Genomic DNA, 13,789 nt, shown 5'->3' on the forward strand with positions numbered 1-13,789 from the left:
GGGCATAAGTGGTTTGCATAGTGGTTTATTTGTTAAGCCATTCCCCTACTAATGTCTTATGTGACATGACATCAAAGGAAGCATGGAGAGGGCATAAGCCAAATCTATAGCATCTCAAAGCATTTGGATCAATTGACTATGCTCATGTGTCAAAGGAGAAGAGAGATAAATTTGTTTCCAAAAGTTAGAAATACATTTTGGTTGTGTATGTAGAGGAAGATAAAAACTTATAAGCTATATAAGCGTGCAACACACAAATTGTTTGCTTCCCGTTATGCAATGTTTGATGAGAAGGTAAAGCAAGCTACTTGCCATCATGGCTATGCATAATCAGAGAGAAGAGTAGAGAATCAAGTGGTTGACAATGGTAGAGATGCAAATTTGCAACAAACATTCATGGAAATGTTTGATGGCATGCTATCTAGCGTGAGTGGGGGAGTATCTCCTAGACCTTTTGCAAATTCTTAGGTGGAGAATTTATCTCATGGTTAGCATGACAAGAAGCCTCATCATCCAAGCAAATGCTAAGCTGGGCAAAGAAGCTAGTGGATGAAGCAAAGGACATTGTCAAGGACATGAAGCCTAGAAGGGTGTATAGGTGTTGCATGGCTCAGGTGGAAGATCTTGTCAGCTTTTGAGAGGTAGTAAAATCCAAGGACTTGATTGATGCCATGGAAGAGGAGTATAATGGCATTCTGAAAATGGATGTTTGGGAGTTGGTGGAGCCACCCAAAGGAAAGACATCACTGGCTACAAATGGGTCTACTAAGTCAAGCAAAATGCTAACGGGAGTGTAGACAAGTATAAGGCAAGATTGGTAGCAGAAAGATATGCTCAGTAGGAAGGCATCACTATAAGCAGACATTTGCACTGGTCACAAGGATGAAGACAATCTACATTATTCTTTCTCTTGCCTGTAGTATGATGTTACACTTACATGCCCCGTCACCCCACTCCTCCATCTAGGTTTGTATAAAGAGACACTAGGGTTGCAATAGAAGATTCATCACATGGGAGGAAAAGGGGGGGATGGATGGGATTCCGTAGGTGTGGTCATTTGTTTCTCCCCCTCGAGGCCTTTACATAGCTGGGGTTGGAGGGCTTGCTACCCTCCCCCTTTGTCAACTCACTCTTTTTTCCTTCATTCTATGCACCTGGTCCAATTCATGCGACACTATGTGCCTCTCATTGATGTGATCACACAGCCCCCCTTGGTAATTTTTCATCTTAGGACCGTTGTCACTCTCAATCCCCTCCTGATACTGGAGCCCCCATAAATGATGACCTTGTTGGAAACACTTCACGTGTCAAGGGGAGGGGTGAGGAAGGTGGAAATGAAAATGAGAAATCTCATAGGGTTCACCCATAAATATGTAATCGTAGAACATGGTTTCAATAGAAGGGGTTTTTTAAATCTTTTTTTCACATATTTTACATAAGAAAGGGTAGATTGACTAGAAAAGGCTGCATTTTATTCATGAAAATTTTACAAATAAGGTACTTCTAAATTAGGCCTTAAATGCACGTGACACACATAACTTTACATATATTGAACACCTTAAGCAAGAACTCTAGAGATGAGGGTGGTGCATGTAGAGTCCCACTTAATATCTAGGCCAACACCCACATCACTGGTAGCCTTGCCTGGGGTAGTCATATACATCATCATTTGGCCACTGGAGAATATTTCTTGGACTTTGGAGCCCATGATGTATGGTTAGATGGATGCCATGGAAGAATTTCTCAATCATCGCAACCCAAATTATAATGATTGCAGAAGCCTACTTCAATGACAATCATGCTAGCAAATTGATAATTGTAACCAAACTTTGAATGGCATTATAATCAATAATTCTAAAATTATACTATTATGATTTGGCTCAATAAATTCTTGTAATCTCACACTCATGTAAGCCTTGGTGTTAAAGTCACACATGCAAGCCCAATGGAGATCATGCAATCTTGGTGTCTTCAATTGTCCATATTCTTTGAAATTAAGAAAATTGAACTTTGATAGTACACATTCTTAGAGCTTCCCAAGAATAGACATCAGTCCATTTCAAAACATCTCCTAAGTTTTCTCATACTACAATGCGGATCTTGAAAATATGAGCCTACAAATTACATGGTAAACTAGCCGCACAATCATGCAAGCCTTGTATTAGAGTCATGCATGATATCCTAGTGTCCATCATGAAACCTTGATGGCTTTAATTGTCCATATTCTTTGGAATTAAGTAATTGAGCTTCAATAGTCAACATTGTTAGAGCAAATCCTATCATATGGAATCCAGTTTCTTTCATGTAAAAATAAGGTGAAAATTTTATCTTTGAGTAGGAGAGGATAGAAGGGGATTTGTATCTAAAAAACATGCATAGAGACTAAGGAAGGTGGGGCCATAGATGGCTACAACAATGAGGATGAGGATAAGATGAAGAGGTAAATCAACAACAATAGCAAGCAATAAATGATGAGGTTTAGGTGAATGTATGTAATTTACAAACTTTACCTCAGGGCATCTAATTAACATAGATTATTTTGAATACATTGTATAGATAATTTTGAATACATTGTATATAATGGGGATCTTCAATATTGAAAGGGATCCAAAGGAGTCAGGGAAGACCTTGTATATTGTTACGATACTGGAAACATGGCAACTTTTTTAAATAAAAACACAAATTGGTATGCTTTCTCATTTCTCAATAAGGAAGGAACATGTAGGTGGTGTGGTGCGATGCATTGCTTGCTTGCTTGCTTGTAGAGGGGCAATGCGTAGAGGGTGCCGCTTGTATGGTCTTTCATTTGTGAGTTGCTCTTTGGCAACACGATGTAGATGCTATAATGGTCTGACCAATAGCAATGGTTTGTACCGGATAGCATCCCCTTGGGTTTGATGTTAGCCCAAACGTGATCTAGAGTCAACTTGTAAATTGTCGTTGGCTAGTTGATTCTTTGAGTGAGTGATGCTTTCTCTAGGGAGCTTGCAAGTTTCCTTGATGCGTGCGCTAGTTTAAGCCAGTCAATGTTTGTGTCGCCAAGGACAATGGTTGGGCTCATTGTATCCATCTCTTTTAGAGTTTCCTCCAAGGCCTAGATGAAGTGATGAATGTTTGCCCTATGTGACTTGTAGGCCGCTATTATCTGTAGTTCGTTATGCATCTCATTATGGAAAGTTGTGCTTATTAGCTCCACCTTTTGTTCGGCATAGGTTGTGTGTGCAATTAGGGTTTACATTTCCTTGTATAGCAGCAAGAGGCCATGCCCATTATAGCAACATACGTAGTTGAAGCCAAGAAATTATGGGTGGCCTACCGCCCTTGTCTTGTCTCCTAGAAACGTAGGATGTCAGCAGCCATGATGTTTCTGTCATGCAGCATGTCATCTAGATGTGCGTTTAGTGAGACTATGTTGAGCGACTCGATGACTACGTTGGTGCTTTTGTATGAACACAAATCTTTCTACAACAAGCAGCTCCATTTTGCATTCATTTGGAAATGACGAATCTCTTACAGGACATTGATGTCGAATTCGATATGTTTCCTTTCTAATTTGCCAAGCATTGAAAATATTTTTGGTAGCCGAATTGGGACAGAGGGTTGTGTATGTTAGCCCATGGTGTGTATGTTTTGTGGGTTGAAAGCTACACTTGACATTGTTAGTCCTTGGGATATGTATATTGTTCTTGCATTGGCGGGATGTATAGGGAATTGCTTGCTTGTAACTGTATTGGTGTCCATCTCGGTGAGATTGCATCGTTGTATAGTTGGCAGTTTTCATACCGCGTCTTGGCCCAACGTGGCATTATGGAAGTCTGTCCATACTACTAGTTGTTGGCCACTAGTGCTGACATGTTGGAACATGCCATCAACTCCAGTTACTAGACCGTCTGGTATGTCTATGTTGCTGCTCTGCAGATCTTGACTATCATTCCTTGATTTAGCGACAAAGTTGCGAGCAAGCCAGGTACTGCATGGGGGTTCGTAGGACATTTTATTTGTTTGCTACATTTTTGTTGACTGCGACAAGAATGTGGATGATACTAGGCAGGTTGTTGAAGACATGCTGGTTGTGCTTCTCCTTCTGTGCATTCATGTAGAAAAGATGCAAAATGTCTATAATGGTTGGCGGTGGCTGGCAGAGGAAAGTTATGTTCAAGTATTCTAAATCGGTGTCAGTGTGTTGTGTAACCCTTATTCTGTTTAGTGTCTCTATCTTTCTACCACATTATGGTACGCAACTTGTAGCAGCGAATCTCTCTTCCCAATACGACAACTGAAATAGGCTTATCCAAGCATCTCTAACTGGGATCGCTTGGCAAATATCTCTACAAAAGATAACATCTAGCCCTCCGAGCGAGGCCGAGTGGTTGTGTTTGATTGATCGGAGCCACGTGTCAATTAGCATCAGCATGCTTTGACCGATAAGAGATGATTCATCGAACATGATCAGTCGTAGGTTTTTGTACTGTGCGCTGAGGTTGTCGAGGCTTTCTCGAGGCACTAGAATCCACTTTCCACATGTAATGATTAGTTTTCTTTGATGCTCTCAATGCTATGCATAGTTTGATGTCCTTGATGTATACATTGTTGCATGACCTGTCTGCTACAATCGGCATTCTTGTCCTTGAACAACACATTCTCCTCGAGGCATCATCCATTTCTGGCCCATCAGAAGCATGCTCAACTTCTACTGCATGTTCCCTTCATCATTTCTTGCCATGTTGTTACGGGTGAGTTACTGGTAAGCCTAGCCTTTGGCTTGCTACTACAGCATTCTATGGCAATGTGACCCATCATTCGTTGCATTTGATTTTGCTCTTTGCTCTTTGTAGATGGCTTCTTCTTAGCAAAAAAGTACTATCACTATTGGCTTTGATTGTTCTTGTGTGGTCTAGACTTGGACGTAGAACTTTTAGCATGTTGTCCATTCCTTGTTGGCTTCTTGCCTTTGAACTACATATTGCGCATCTTTGCCACTAGTGCGCCTTCAACATGGTCATTCCTCAATCCTTTTGTTTGATCCTCCTGTTGGATCAATAAGCTTATCTTTGATCCTCCTCTTGGATCAATAGGCTTATCAGTTCAATTGACTTGATAGTTGTGCCTCGGGCAATCATTGCCATCCTACGGCTCTCATAGGATGGGGGTAGCCTTTGAAATATTCTTTCAACAAACTCCACATTATCCATATCAAAGACATTCTCAGTTAGTCTGTCCTTGAGGATCTTCATCTTGTTCAGATGTTCCAACAAGACATTACCTTCTTCCATATGAAGATTTGCCAATTGTGTTTTCAAATTAAGCGTGTTTTCAGATTAAGTTTTGCCCTCATAAATGGACGTTAGGGTAGTCCATAGCTCAAATATTTTTTTTAAATGCATCACTTGGGCAAACACTGTGTTCTTTAAGCATATTGCGAAAATATCCATGGCTTTGGCTTTCAACTCATCATAGGCATCCTTGTGTGCTTGTGTGGCATTCTCAATTGGAGGTGTCACTTTGCATCAACAAATGTAGATTATCTCTACCTCTAGACCTCAGGTTTTGATCCTATTTTGATACTCTCAAAGATGTCTTCAATATCCCCCACTTTCCACATGAACACAACTTAAGGATGTGAGCGTGTGTTTGAGCTAGCGATAGAAAACTAGCTTTGATTGTTCTAGTGTGGTCTAGACTTGGACTTATAACTTTGAGCACATTGTGCATTCCTCTGAGGCTTCTTGCCTTTGAATTGCATGCCTTCCACCAGTGCGCCTTCAACATGGTCATTCCTCAATCCTTTTCTTTGATCCTCCTCTTGGATCAATAAGCTTCTTTGATCCTCCTCTTGGATCAATAGGTTGATACAATTCATCTGACTTGATAGCCGTGCCTCTGGCAATCATTGCCATCCTAAGGCTCTTATAGGATGGGGGTAACCTTTGGAATTCTCTTTCAACAAACTCCACATTATCTATATCAAAGACATTCTCAGTTAGTCTGTCCTTGAGGATCTTCATCTTGTTCAGATGTTCCAACAAGACATTACCTTCTTCCATATGAAGATTTGCCAACTGTGGCTTCAGATTAAGCATGTGACCAATGTTTTGCCCTCATAGATGGACGTTAGGGTAGTCCATACCTCAAATATTTTTGTTAAATGCATCACTTGGGCAAACACTGTGTTCTTTAGGCATATTGTAAAAATATCCATGGCTTTGGCATTCAACTCATCATAGGTATGCTTCTATGCTTGTGTGGCATTCTCAATTGGAGGTGTCACTTTGCCATCAACAAATGTAGCTTATCTCCGCCTCCAGACCCTAGGTTTTGATACTCTCAAAGATGTCTTCAATATCCCCCACTTTCCACATGAACACAACTTGAGGAAAGATGTGAGTATGTGTTTGAGCTAGCGATAGCGACTACCCGATTATGGGTGGAATAGAAGCGGTAAGTAAGCCTTCCCTAAGTGGTTAGAACTTCTCAAGTTGCAATGAAACATCATTGCCACTTCTAACTAGCTCGATAGGCACTTGCACCCCACCATTTTTTTGACTTTTCTAGAGATTCTCAAAAGGATGAGGAGGAAAGTTGTTAGAGGCTAGTGTACTTCTATGGTAAGCTTTAATGTCGTGAGTGGACTACAGGCAAAGATTTTAAGCTTTGAGTTTAAAGCAGTAGCTTTGAGATTTTGGTCTACTCTTGTGCTTCATCCAAAGCTCCAACAATAGGAATATCCCAAGCAAGGGCCATCTCCTGCAACCTTGGTGCATATTTTTGTAATACTTTGTATGAAATTGCCACCATATGCACAACAAGAAGGTGACGAGAGCTACGAAAGTTGTGAGATGGAGTGCAAATTCAAATCATCTCCTCACTAGAGCATCACATCTATGGTCATGTTGATGAAGCTTAGGTCCTTCATCTTTTGTGATCCCTTACGTTTGAGGCAAATCACGTAAGTATGCGGTCAAAAGTAGGCCTCGCAAGGTGGTGATTGAACCAACGCTGTCTTGTCAGGTGAACGAGAAAATATCGATTTTGACAACAAAATTGAGGTCTCAAAAAACTGCAATTTTTTGGCAAATAGAGTTATGAAACGTGTGAAAACCTTTAAATTTATGAAATTCTATGTCCAGCTCGGAGGTTTTTCGAAAATTTCCGGAAAATGTTTCTGTGAACAACTGAGGACAATGTGAAACGTAGGACCGTTGGGCTCAACCGTCTGCCCATACGTCGGGAGGAAAGATCTGTAGCAACGTTTATCTATCCAAGTCTTTCATCTTGCAAAGGTTCTCTCGTCCATGGGCAAGATCGGAAGCGCACCCATGGGGCGGAACCCTGATAGGCTGATGTTTTCAGTGGCGCTTAGTTGTATATTAGAATAACAGGTGCACTGTGAATTGTGAAATTCAACGGATCATCCTTTTACAGAGCTGGACAGCGGACTGAGCGATTGAGATCCGACGAACGCAGAGGACGAAGGCGTTTGGAATTGGGCGCCTGAAGTGCGGGCGGACGCAATGGGAGAAGCGCAGAGATGGTATAAATCTGAATGGCTAAAGGCGTTGAATTGGAAGGGATTCGGGAATGGCTGAAGCCTCAGATAAGGAAATTGAATTCTCAGATAAGGGAAGATCAGGAGAGAGAGAGAGAGAGAGAGAGAGAGAGAGCGCCGAAGGGTCATGTGACATGCCTTGGGTGGTCATGGTTTGTCGATAGTTGAATGCGTGGGTAAGGGGATGGCAGTGGCGGAGGAGGGGCGGGGGCGGCGCTACCCTAGCCCGGTGATACGGCAGGACCTGGCCAAGCTGAGCAAGGATTTGGAAACCCGGCGCGCAGCTCTAACGTCGCTGCGGGCGGTTGTGGAGGAGCACCTTGACGCCGCCACGCTGCCGCGGTTCCTGCAACAGGTGGCGGAGTCACGCGAGGGACGTCGGCGTGCGGCCCCGGTATTGGTGGACGTGGCGCGCGTGCATGGCCCTGACCTAGCGCCGCACATCCCACGCGTGCTGCCCATCGTGGTGGCGACCCTGCAGGCCAGCGCAGGAGCACCGGAGCTGCAAGCTGAGTGCAGCAAGGTGGTGATGGCGGTGGCACAACATTCCGGTGTGGGATCCGCGGCCGAGGACGTGCTGCGCGATCTGTGCCTGCCGCTGGCGACGCTGCTTCCGGCGAAGCTGGAGCCGTTGGCGACGGGCGCGGCCGCGTGTCTACGGTCGCTGGTGGAGTCGGAGCAGTGGAGGAAGTTAGCCCCAGCCGCGTTGGTTTCCAAGCTCTGCCTGAAGGCCGCCACCTCCGTCGCCGCCAACCCCACCGCGCCCCACATGCTCCTTCTCCGCTCGCTCGCCTCCGTCAACGCCAGCGCCCTGGCGCTCCACGTCCCCGACCTCCTCCGCTTCGCCCGCCGCACCCTCGCCTCCCCCTCCCTCTCCTGGCAGCTCCGCCTCTCCGCCCTCCACCTTCTCCACTCCCTCCTCGAATCCGCCGACTCTAACACTCTCGCTTCCCACCTCCTCCCAACCCTTACCATTCTCTCCAAATGCCGCCTCGACAAAATGCCCCTCGTTCGCACGGCCGCGTTGCAAGCTCTCCGCACAGCTCAGCAGCTTGCCTCTCAAGACGACGTGAAGCGCCTCCTCATGTCTCCTGTAGAGCCCACCGCTGAACTCATAGCCCAACGAGACTTTCATGATCGCCCCACTGATGGATTGATTGCCAACCAAGATGAGTTTTGGAGTTCCCGCTTTCAGCCCAAACACTCGCAACACTCTTCTAACGCGACCCTCACATCCTCTAGACGACTCCCTCAATCTGCCTTCGTTTCGCCTCGCAGGTTGGCCGATTCCAACCGCCAGAAATCACCTAATGATAGAACACCGCCGCATCCCAACCGCCACAGCCCTGTTGAGCTCAGCTCGCCGAGACAATCTGCCAATGAGTCGGATTACGGTAAAGAGAATGTTTCGTGCCATAAGATCGTTCATCACATTCACGACACTACAACAACATCGAAGGCCTGCGAGACGTGTACAAATCCATCTCTGAGGACTTCTCCTCCCGCGAGAAAGACCTCCCCCGTTCGTCAAAATTTAGTTCCGCCGCTTCCACTTTTGTCCGTTATATCAAAGGACAGAATGTCACAGAGTCACGCAGATAGGCGTAGACTTCGCCACAGCCCTGCAGCCAATGTAAGGTATCTTCCGGCAGATACAGGGGCTCTGTCAGCAACATCGATCACCAGAGATATAATGGTCTTGGATTCTAATGACGATCTGGTGGCATCGTGCGAGAGAAACCTCAACAACGGTTGCGAAGGCCAGCAATTGCTCAACCATTACCCATCATCTCTGGAAAGGCTCGAGATAACTCAGCATTCCAAGGATCTTCCAGAGGAAAAGGAGCCGACTCAATTTGGCGAAATAAATTTAAGCTTTAGGTGCACGTTGCCAGAAGCCCGAAATGTCGAAATAGGTGCACAGAAGCGCATGCTCGATCCTGGGACTATTCGTGGCATCACGGTGGAATTGCAAGATGAAAATTTCAGACGAACATCTCAGGAAAGGAAGATTCAAAGCTCCTCGCTAAATCCAATGGGAGAGATCCAAGGTCTGAAGGAGGTACACGATAAAAAGCCCGAGATGCACGATCGGCAAGTAACTGCAAACATCGAGAGCTCTGACGAGAATAATCCGTGTGCAGCTAGATACCGTCGGCTGAATGCGGTGGATACGATCTTTGATGAAGTCGATACTTCGACGGCATCCGTTAGTCTTTTCAACTCTCTGGCTCAACTTGCGAATGTCAACAAGCAAGGTGCCCTTAAGGTACCTCCAGGCAAAGTCAGTTTTCTGTCTTCCGCTCAGTCATACTTAACGTAAAAAACTAGCAGCAGTAAACTTAGAAGAAATAGCACTCTTTAACGACAACGATTAAGAACAATGGAAATAGCTGCTCTGAAAAGATCACCTTCACAGCGGACAGCAGTCGCAGTATCGATGAACTTTCTAACCAAACAAATTTTAATGGGGAGCTCGTGCCTAAGATTTTTGCTGTATTCAAAACAACATGCAGACTGCAAATTCGCTGAGTCTCGATCCAGAAGGGATGCGTCCTCCCTGTACTCCGACAAATGCTGAGGCAATCTCAGGTTTCCCGAGTCCCACAAACGAAGATATGAATCGCTGTCAAGGTACTGGAGAACCTGTCGACGTAGAGGCAGAAACCTCTAGCGGAGAATGGAGCGTGAGAGATAACCCAATAGCGGAGGACCATGCAGAGGAGGGCTTGATGAAATACAGAGAGTCCCGATTGCGAGAGGCATCCATTGCGTGCGGGCAAGAAGAAACTAAACAGTGGACACACCCAATTACCATTGCAAATTGGCAGTCAGACGAGATGGACAAGCAAGGCGCGAACGAAGAGGTCCCAAAGAAAGGCAGGGATGAGCAAGAAAAAGAGACGGCACGAAAGGTGCAGGGGCGCGAGGCTCACAGTCCGGTGGCAAGATCCGGGTCTTTGGAGCAAGATTGCAGCTGTAATGAATCCTGGGAAGATGAGGATACGATGGAAATCACAGAGATGGAATCAACATCATCGGCGTGGCGATCGAGGCTCAACTCAAATGGGTTGTCGATGTTTATCCACAGGCGCACACCAGGACATTGGCGACGTCCTGTTTTGGGTGGAACGGCTTGTGCTGGGCTCGTGATCTCCATTGCCATGACAGTCGCGAAACACTTGGAGTCTCTGCAACAAAATGCTTCCCTGCTACCTCCCACTTGATCTGATTTCTCAAGCTCTCTTATGATATTTGTGGCTTTTGCCCAACATTTACAACTCCCATCCAACATTTTTAGAAATTAAATCAAAACCCAAGTATGTCCCCACATTGAAAAAAGGAAATTCCTATTAATTAGTTGTGAAGAAAAGAAGATGGGTCCAACATGGGAAACCCATATATGTTCCAAAAATGGGAAATTTCTATTAATTAGCTGTGAAGAAAAGAAGACCATTTATAATATTATAGTTATCTTTTGAGATGTTATTTTACTCTATAGCTTAGTAGTAGAGCTCACTTGTGTGAGGATTCTAATCCCTTCTTGAATTTCACATATAATGTGCACCCCTCTTAGAATGCATAAAATAAAATAACCCATACACAAACATAGGAAAACAAATACACAACAAATAGGAATAAACTTACCTTCTTTAAAGAGACTCTAACCTAGCCTACCCCAACCTAACCCCAACCTACCTAACTCAACCTAGCTAACCCAAAGAGACTCTAACCTAGCCTAGCCTAGCCTAATCCCAACGTACCTAACTTAATCTAGCTAACTCAAACTGCCTAACCCAACCCAATCTAATATCAACCGAATCTAACATGAACTAGCTTAACATAACATGGCATTGTGAAGGATGGAGAGGGAAAGTGGAGTGGAGGAAGAGGGGTAAGAGGAAGGGGAAGGCAAGGCTGGGGAGAGAAGGGAAGGGCAAGGAAGGGAAGTGTAGTGTTGAGGGCAAGGCACGAGGCAAAAAGAGATGCAACCTCAAGAGGGATTGGATGATGAAGTAGAGAGAAGGGGATGAGAGTCACAAGGAGAGAAGATGGGGGTGGGGGGGGGGAAGTACAGCGGGAGAGGGGGGTCTGAGAGAGCTTGTGAGGGGTGGGGTTCAACTTCTTTTACTTACCTGCTATGGGTGATTCACACAAAAGCACAATCATACGCATAAGAGTTGTTTACACCCAAATAGGTGTGACATCTACACATGCACACATAGATGGACACACACACACACACATTGGTGGACACATGAGACTCCAAAAATGCCTAATAAAGCTAGAGCATGAAAGAGAGAAGGCCATGGGGCTTGACTCGACGGAGAGAGGGCATTGCGGTGAGAGAATGAGAAGGGGAGGGATCCATGTGAGGTTGAGAGAGCAGGGAGGTGAGTTGACCAGAGATCGAGCACATGTGTGCAAAAGGTTGCAACCTGGCATTCATGATGCCTATCAGTTGCAAACAGAATTAGGGGCACATGGTTGCCTGGAGTTGGCCAGACCCTATCAGAAAAGATCCAATAGCAAGGGAATGCGGGTCTGCACACACGTGGCAACTCCTGATTGCTTACTGTTTGACTACCTGCCCCTGCCTAGCTATGCAGTCTGATGTGCATAATCAGGTAGTAGACAGTCTTCCGTTGAGTAAATGGGTGCGACCTCAGCTCTAACTTGTCGAATGGAGCAAGAAACTCGATCATGTGCCCAGCTGGGGTGAGAGACAAAATCGACATCATCGACGTGGCCATCGGTAGGGAATGGAAGCTCTTTACCTGCATCTGAGATGGTGGAGAAGCCGAAACCAAAAAAGTACAGAAAAGCGGGGCTTCCGGCATTCCCTGGAAGAGAGTGAAGGATGCAACTACGAATGTGGATGCAGTAGCTTTTGCATGCACACAAGCTAAAGTTTCAACACCCCCTAAACATAGGCAAGCTAATGCACCTAAGGTGCCCTCCAACGGTGGTGAGCTCCCATTATGGTATTTTGCATATACTTTGCATTTTTATGGACGGGCTCAGTAGAGAGGATTCATGATTTTTGCTTTGATTGCTGAGAATAATACACTCAAAGCCTCCTCTAAGGCGATGGAACTGATAGATAGTAAACAAAGAGAAGCCTAAAGATGCCCATGTCAAAATTCCATTGAGCAATGACCCAAATATCAACAAAGCTCCAAATTGTGGTCATTCAGATCCTACCATAAAAAGCATTCTAGGATGGGATGGAAGCAAACTCTCATGGCCACAGGAAGCCATTCACCTTAATGGTATAAGCAACACAAATATCCTAAAGAGAGTCGGGATAATTTGCATGAAGGAGAGGATAGAAGTAAATAAGTAATAAAAGGAAAAGAGCCGTGAGATGAAGCATAGTGAAGCGTAGGCCTTATCTAGATTTTAGGCTTAACAAAGATAAGCACCCATCGATTCCAAGTCCCGACCAAACCTTATGGTAGAACAATCATGGTGACAACTTCTTGATATAGACAAGCGATTTGTGGTGTTGAGGAGAATGTTTTGCTCATCAGTAGTAGAAGCAATCTAGAGCCTTAAAGAAACAAGGAATCATTAATCATTCGGTCATAACTTATAGAGGAGCTTGAAGGAACGGTACTTATTAACAACAACGGAGTAGCTATCGTTGCAACCTTCTTCTTACCCAGGACAAAATAGACACCAACGAGTTTGTTGATGGGGAGGGCGGAGATGGAATTGGAGAAATGCAATTGAGGAGAGCAAGTTGGGTCTTGAGGAGCAATCAGAGAGAAGTGTTTGTGATGAGTGAGTGAACGAAGGTAGGAGAAGGGAGTTAAATGGAGGTGGGAAGCATCGTTGATGAGCAGGAGATCAAGAAAGTAAAATGGAGGTGGGAATCTACAAGTATTCTCTTGGAAGTTGTAGCACTTGCTTGTAGTACTAAATCAATCTAAGCAGCAGTTATCACAACTTGCTCCTTGTTGGTGTGAACTTGTGCTCTCCATGGCCATGCTGCCTTGTGGCTAGGGGATTCTAACACTCATCTTCTACTCTTTTATAGCAGGTCCAACTGTGATCGCGAAATGTTGATGAGAATTTTCCCTCACCCCCCTCACTTGGGTGCTCAATGTACTCGTATGCTTACCAAGATGCCCAATCTTACAATCCTAAGTAGCTAGCCTATGTTATGTCATGTTGCAATCCTATGTAGCTAGCCTATGTTATGTTGCTAGTGGTTCTCAAATAGTGAAGGGAAGTCAA

General features: G+C 44.8%; 1 protein-coding gene across 1 annotated transcript; it reads left to right on the forward strand.

The window, feature by feature from the left end:
• The first annotated feature begins 7,730 nt into the window (after nucleotides 1–7,730).
• Nucleotides 7,731–10,773, forward strand: LOC147905132 (uncharacterized). Its single transcript, XM_087393373.1, has 2 exons — nucleotides 7,731–9,815; nucleotides 10,063–10,773. The coding sequence occupies exons 1-2, from the start codon at nucleotides 7,731–7,733 to the stop codon at nucleotides 10,771–10,773; spliced, it is 2,796 nt and encodes a 931-aa protein (XP_087249499.1).
• The last annotated feature ends 3,016 nt before the right edge of the window (nucleotides 10,774–13,789 follow it).

This window comes from Dipteris shenzhenensis, chromosome 2 (assembly GCF_047967505.1).
Source record: "Dipteris shenzhenensis isolate YYH24624 ecotype China chromosome 2, Dip_SZ_1.0, whole genome shotgun sequence".
In the NCBI taxonomy this organism is placed as follows: Eukaryota; Viridiplantae; Streptophyta; class Polypodiopsida; order Gleicheniales; family Dipteridaceae; genus Dipteris; species Dipteris shenzhenensis.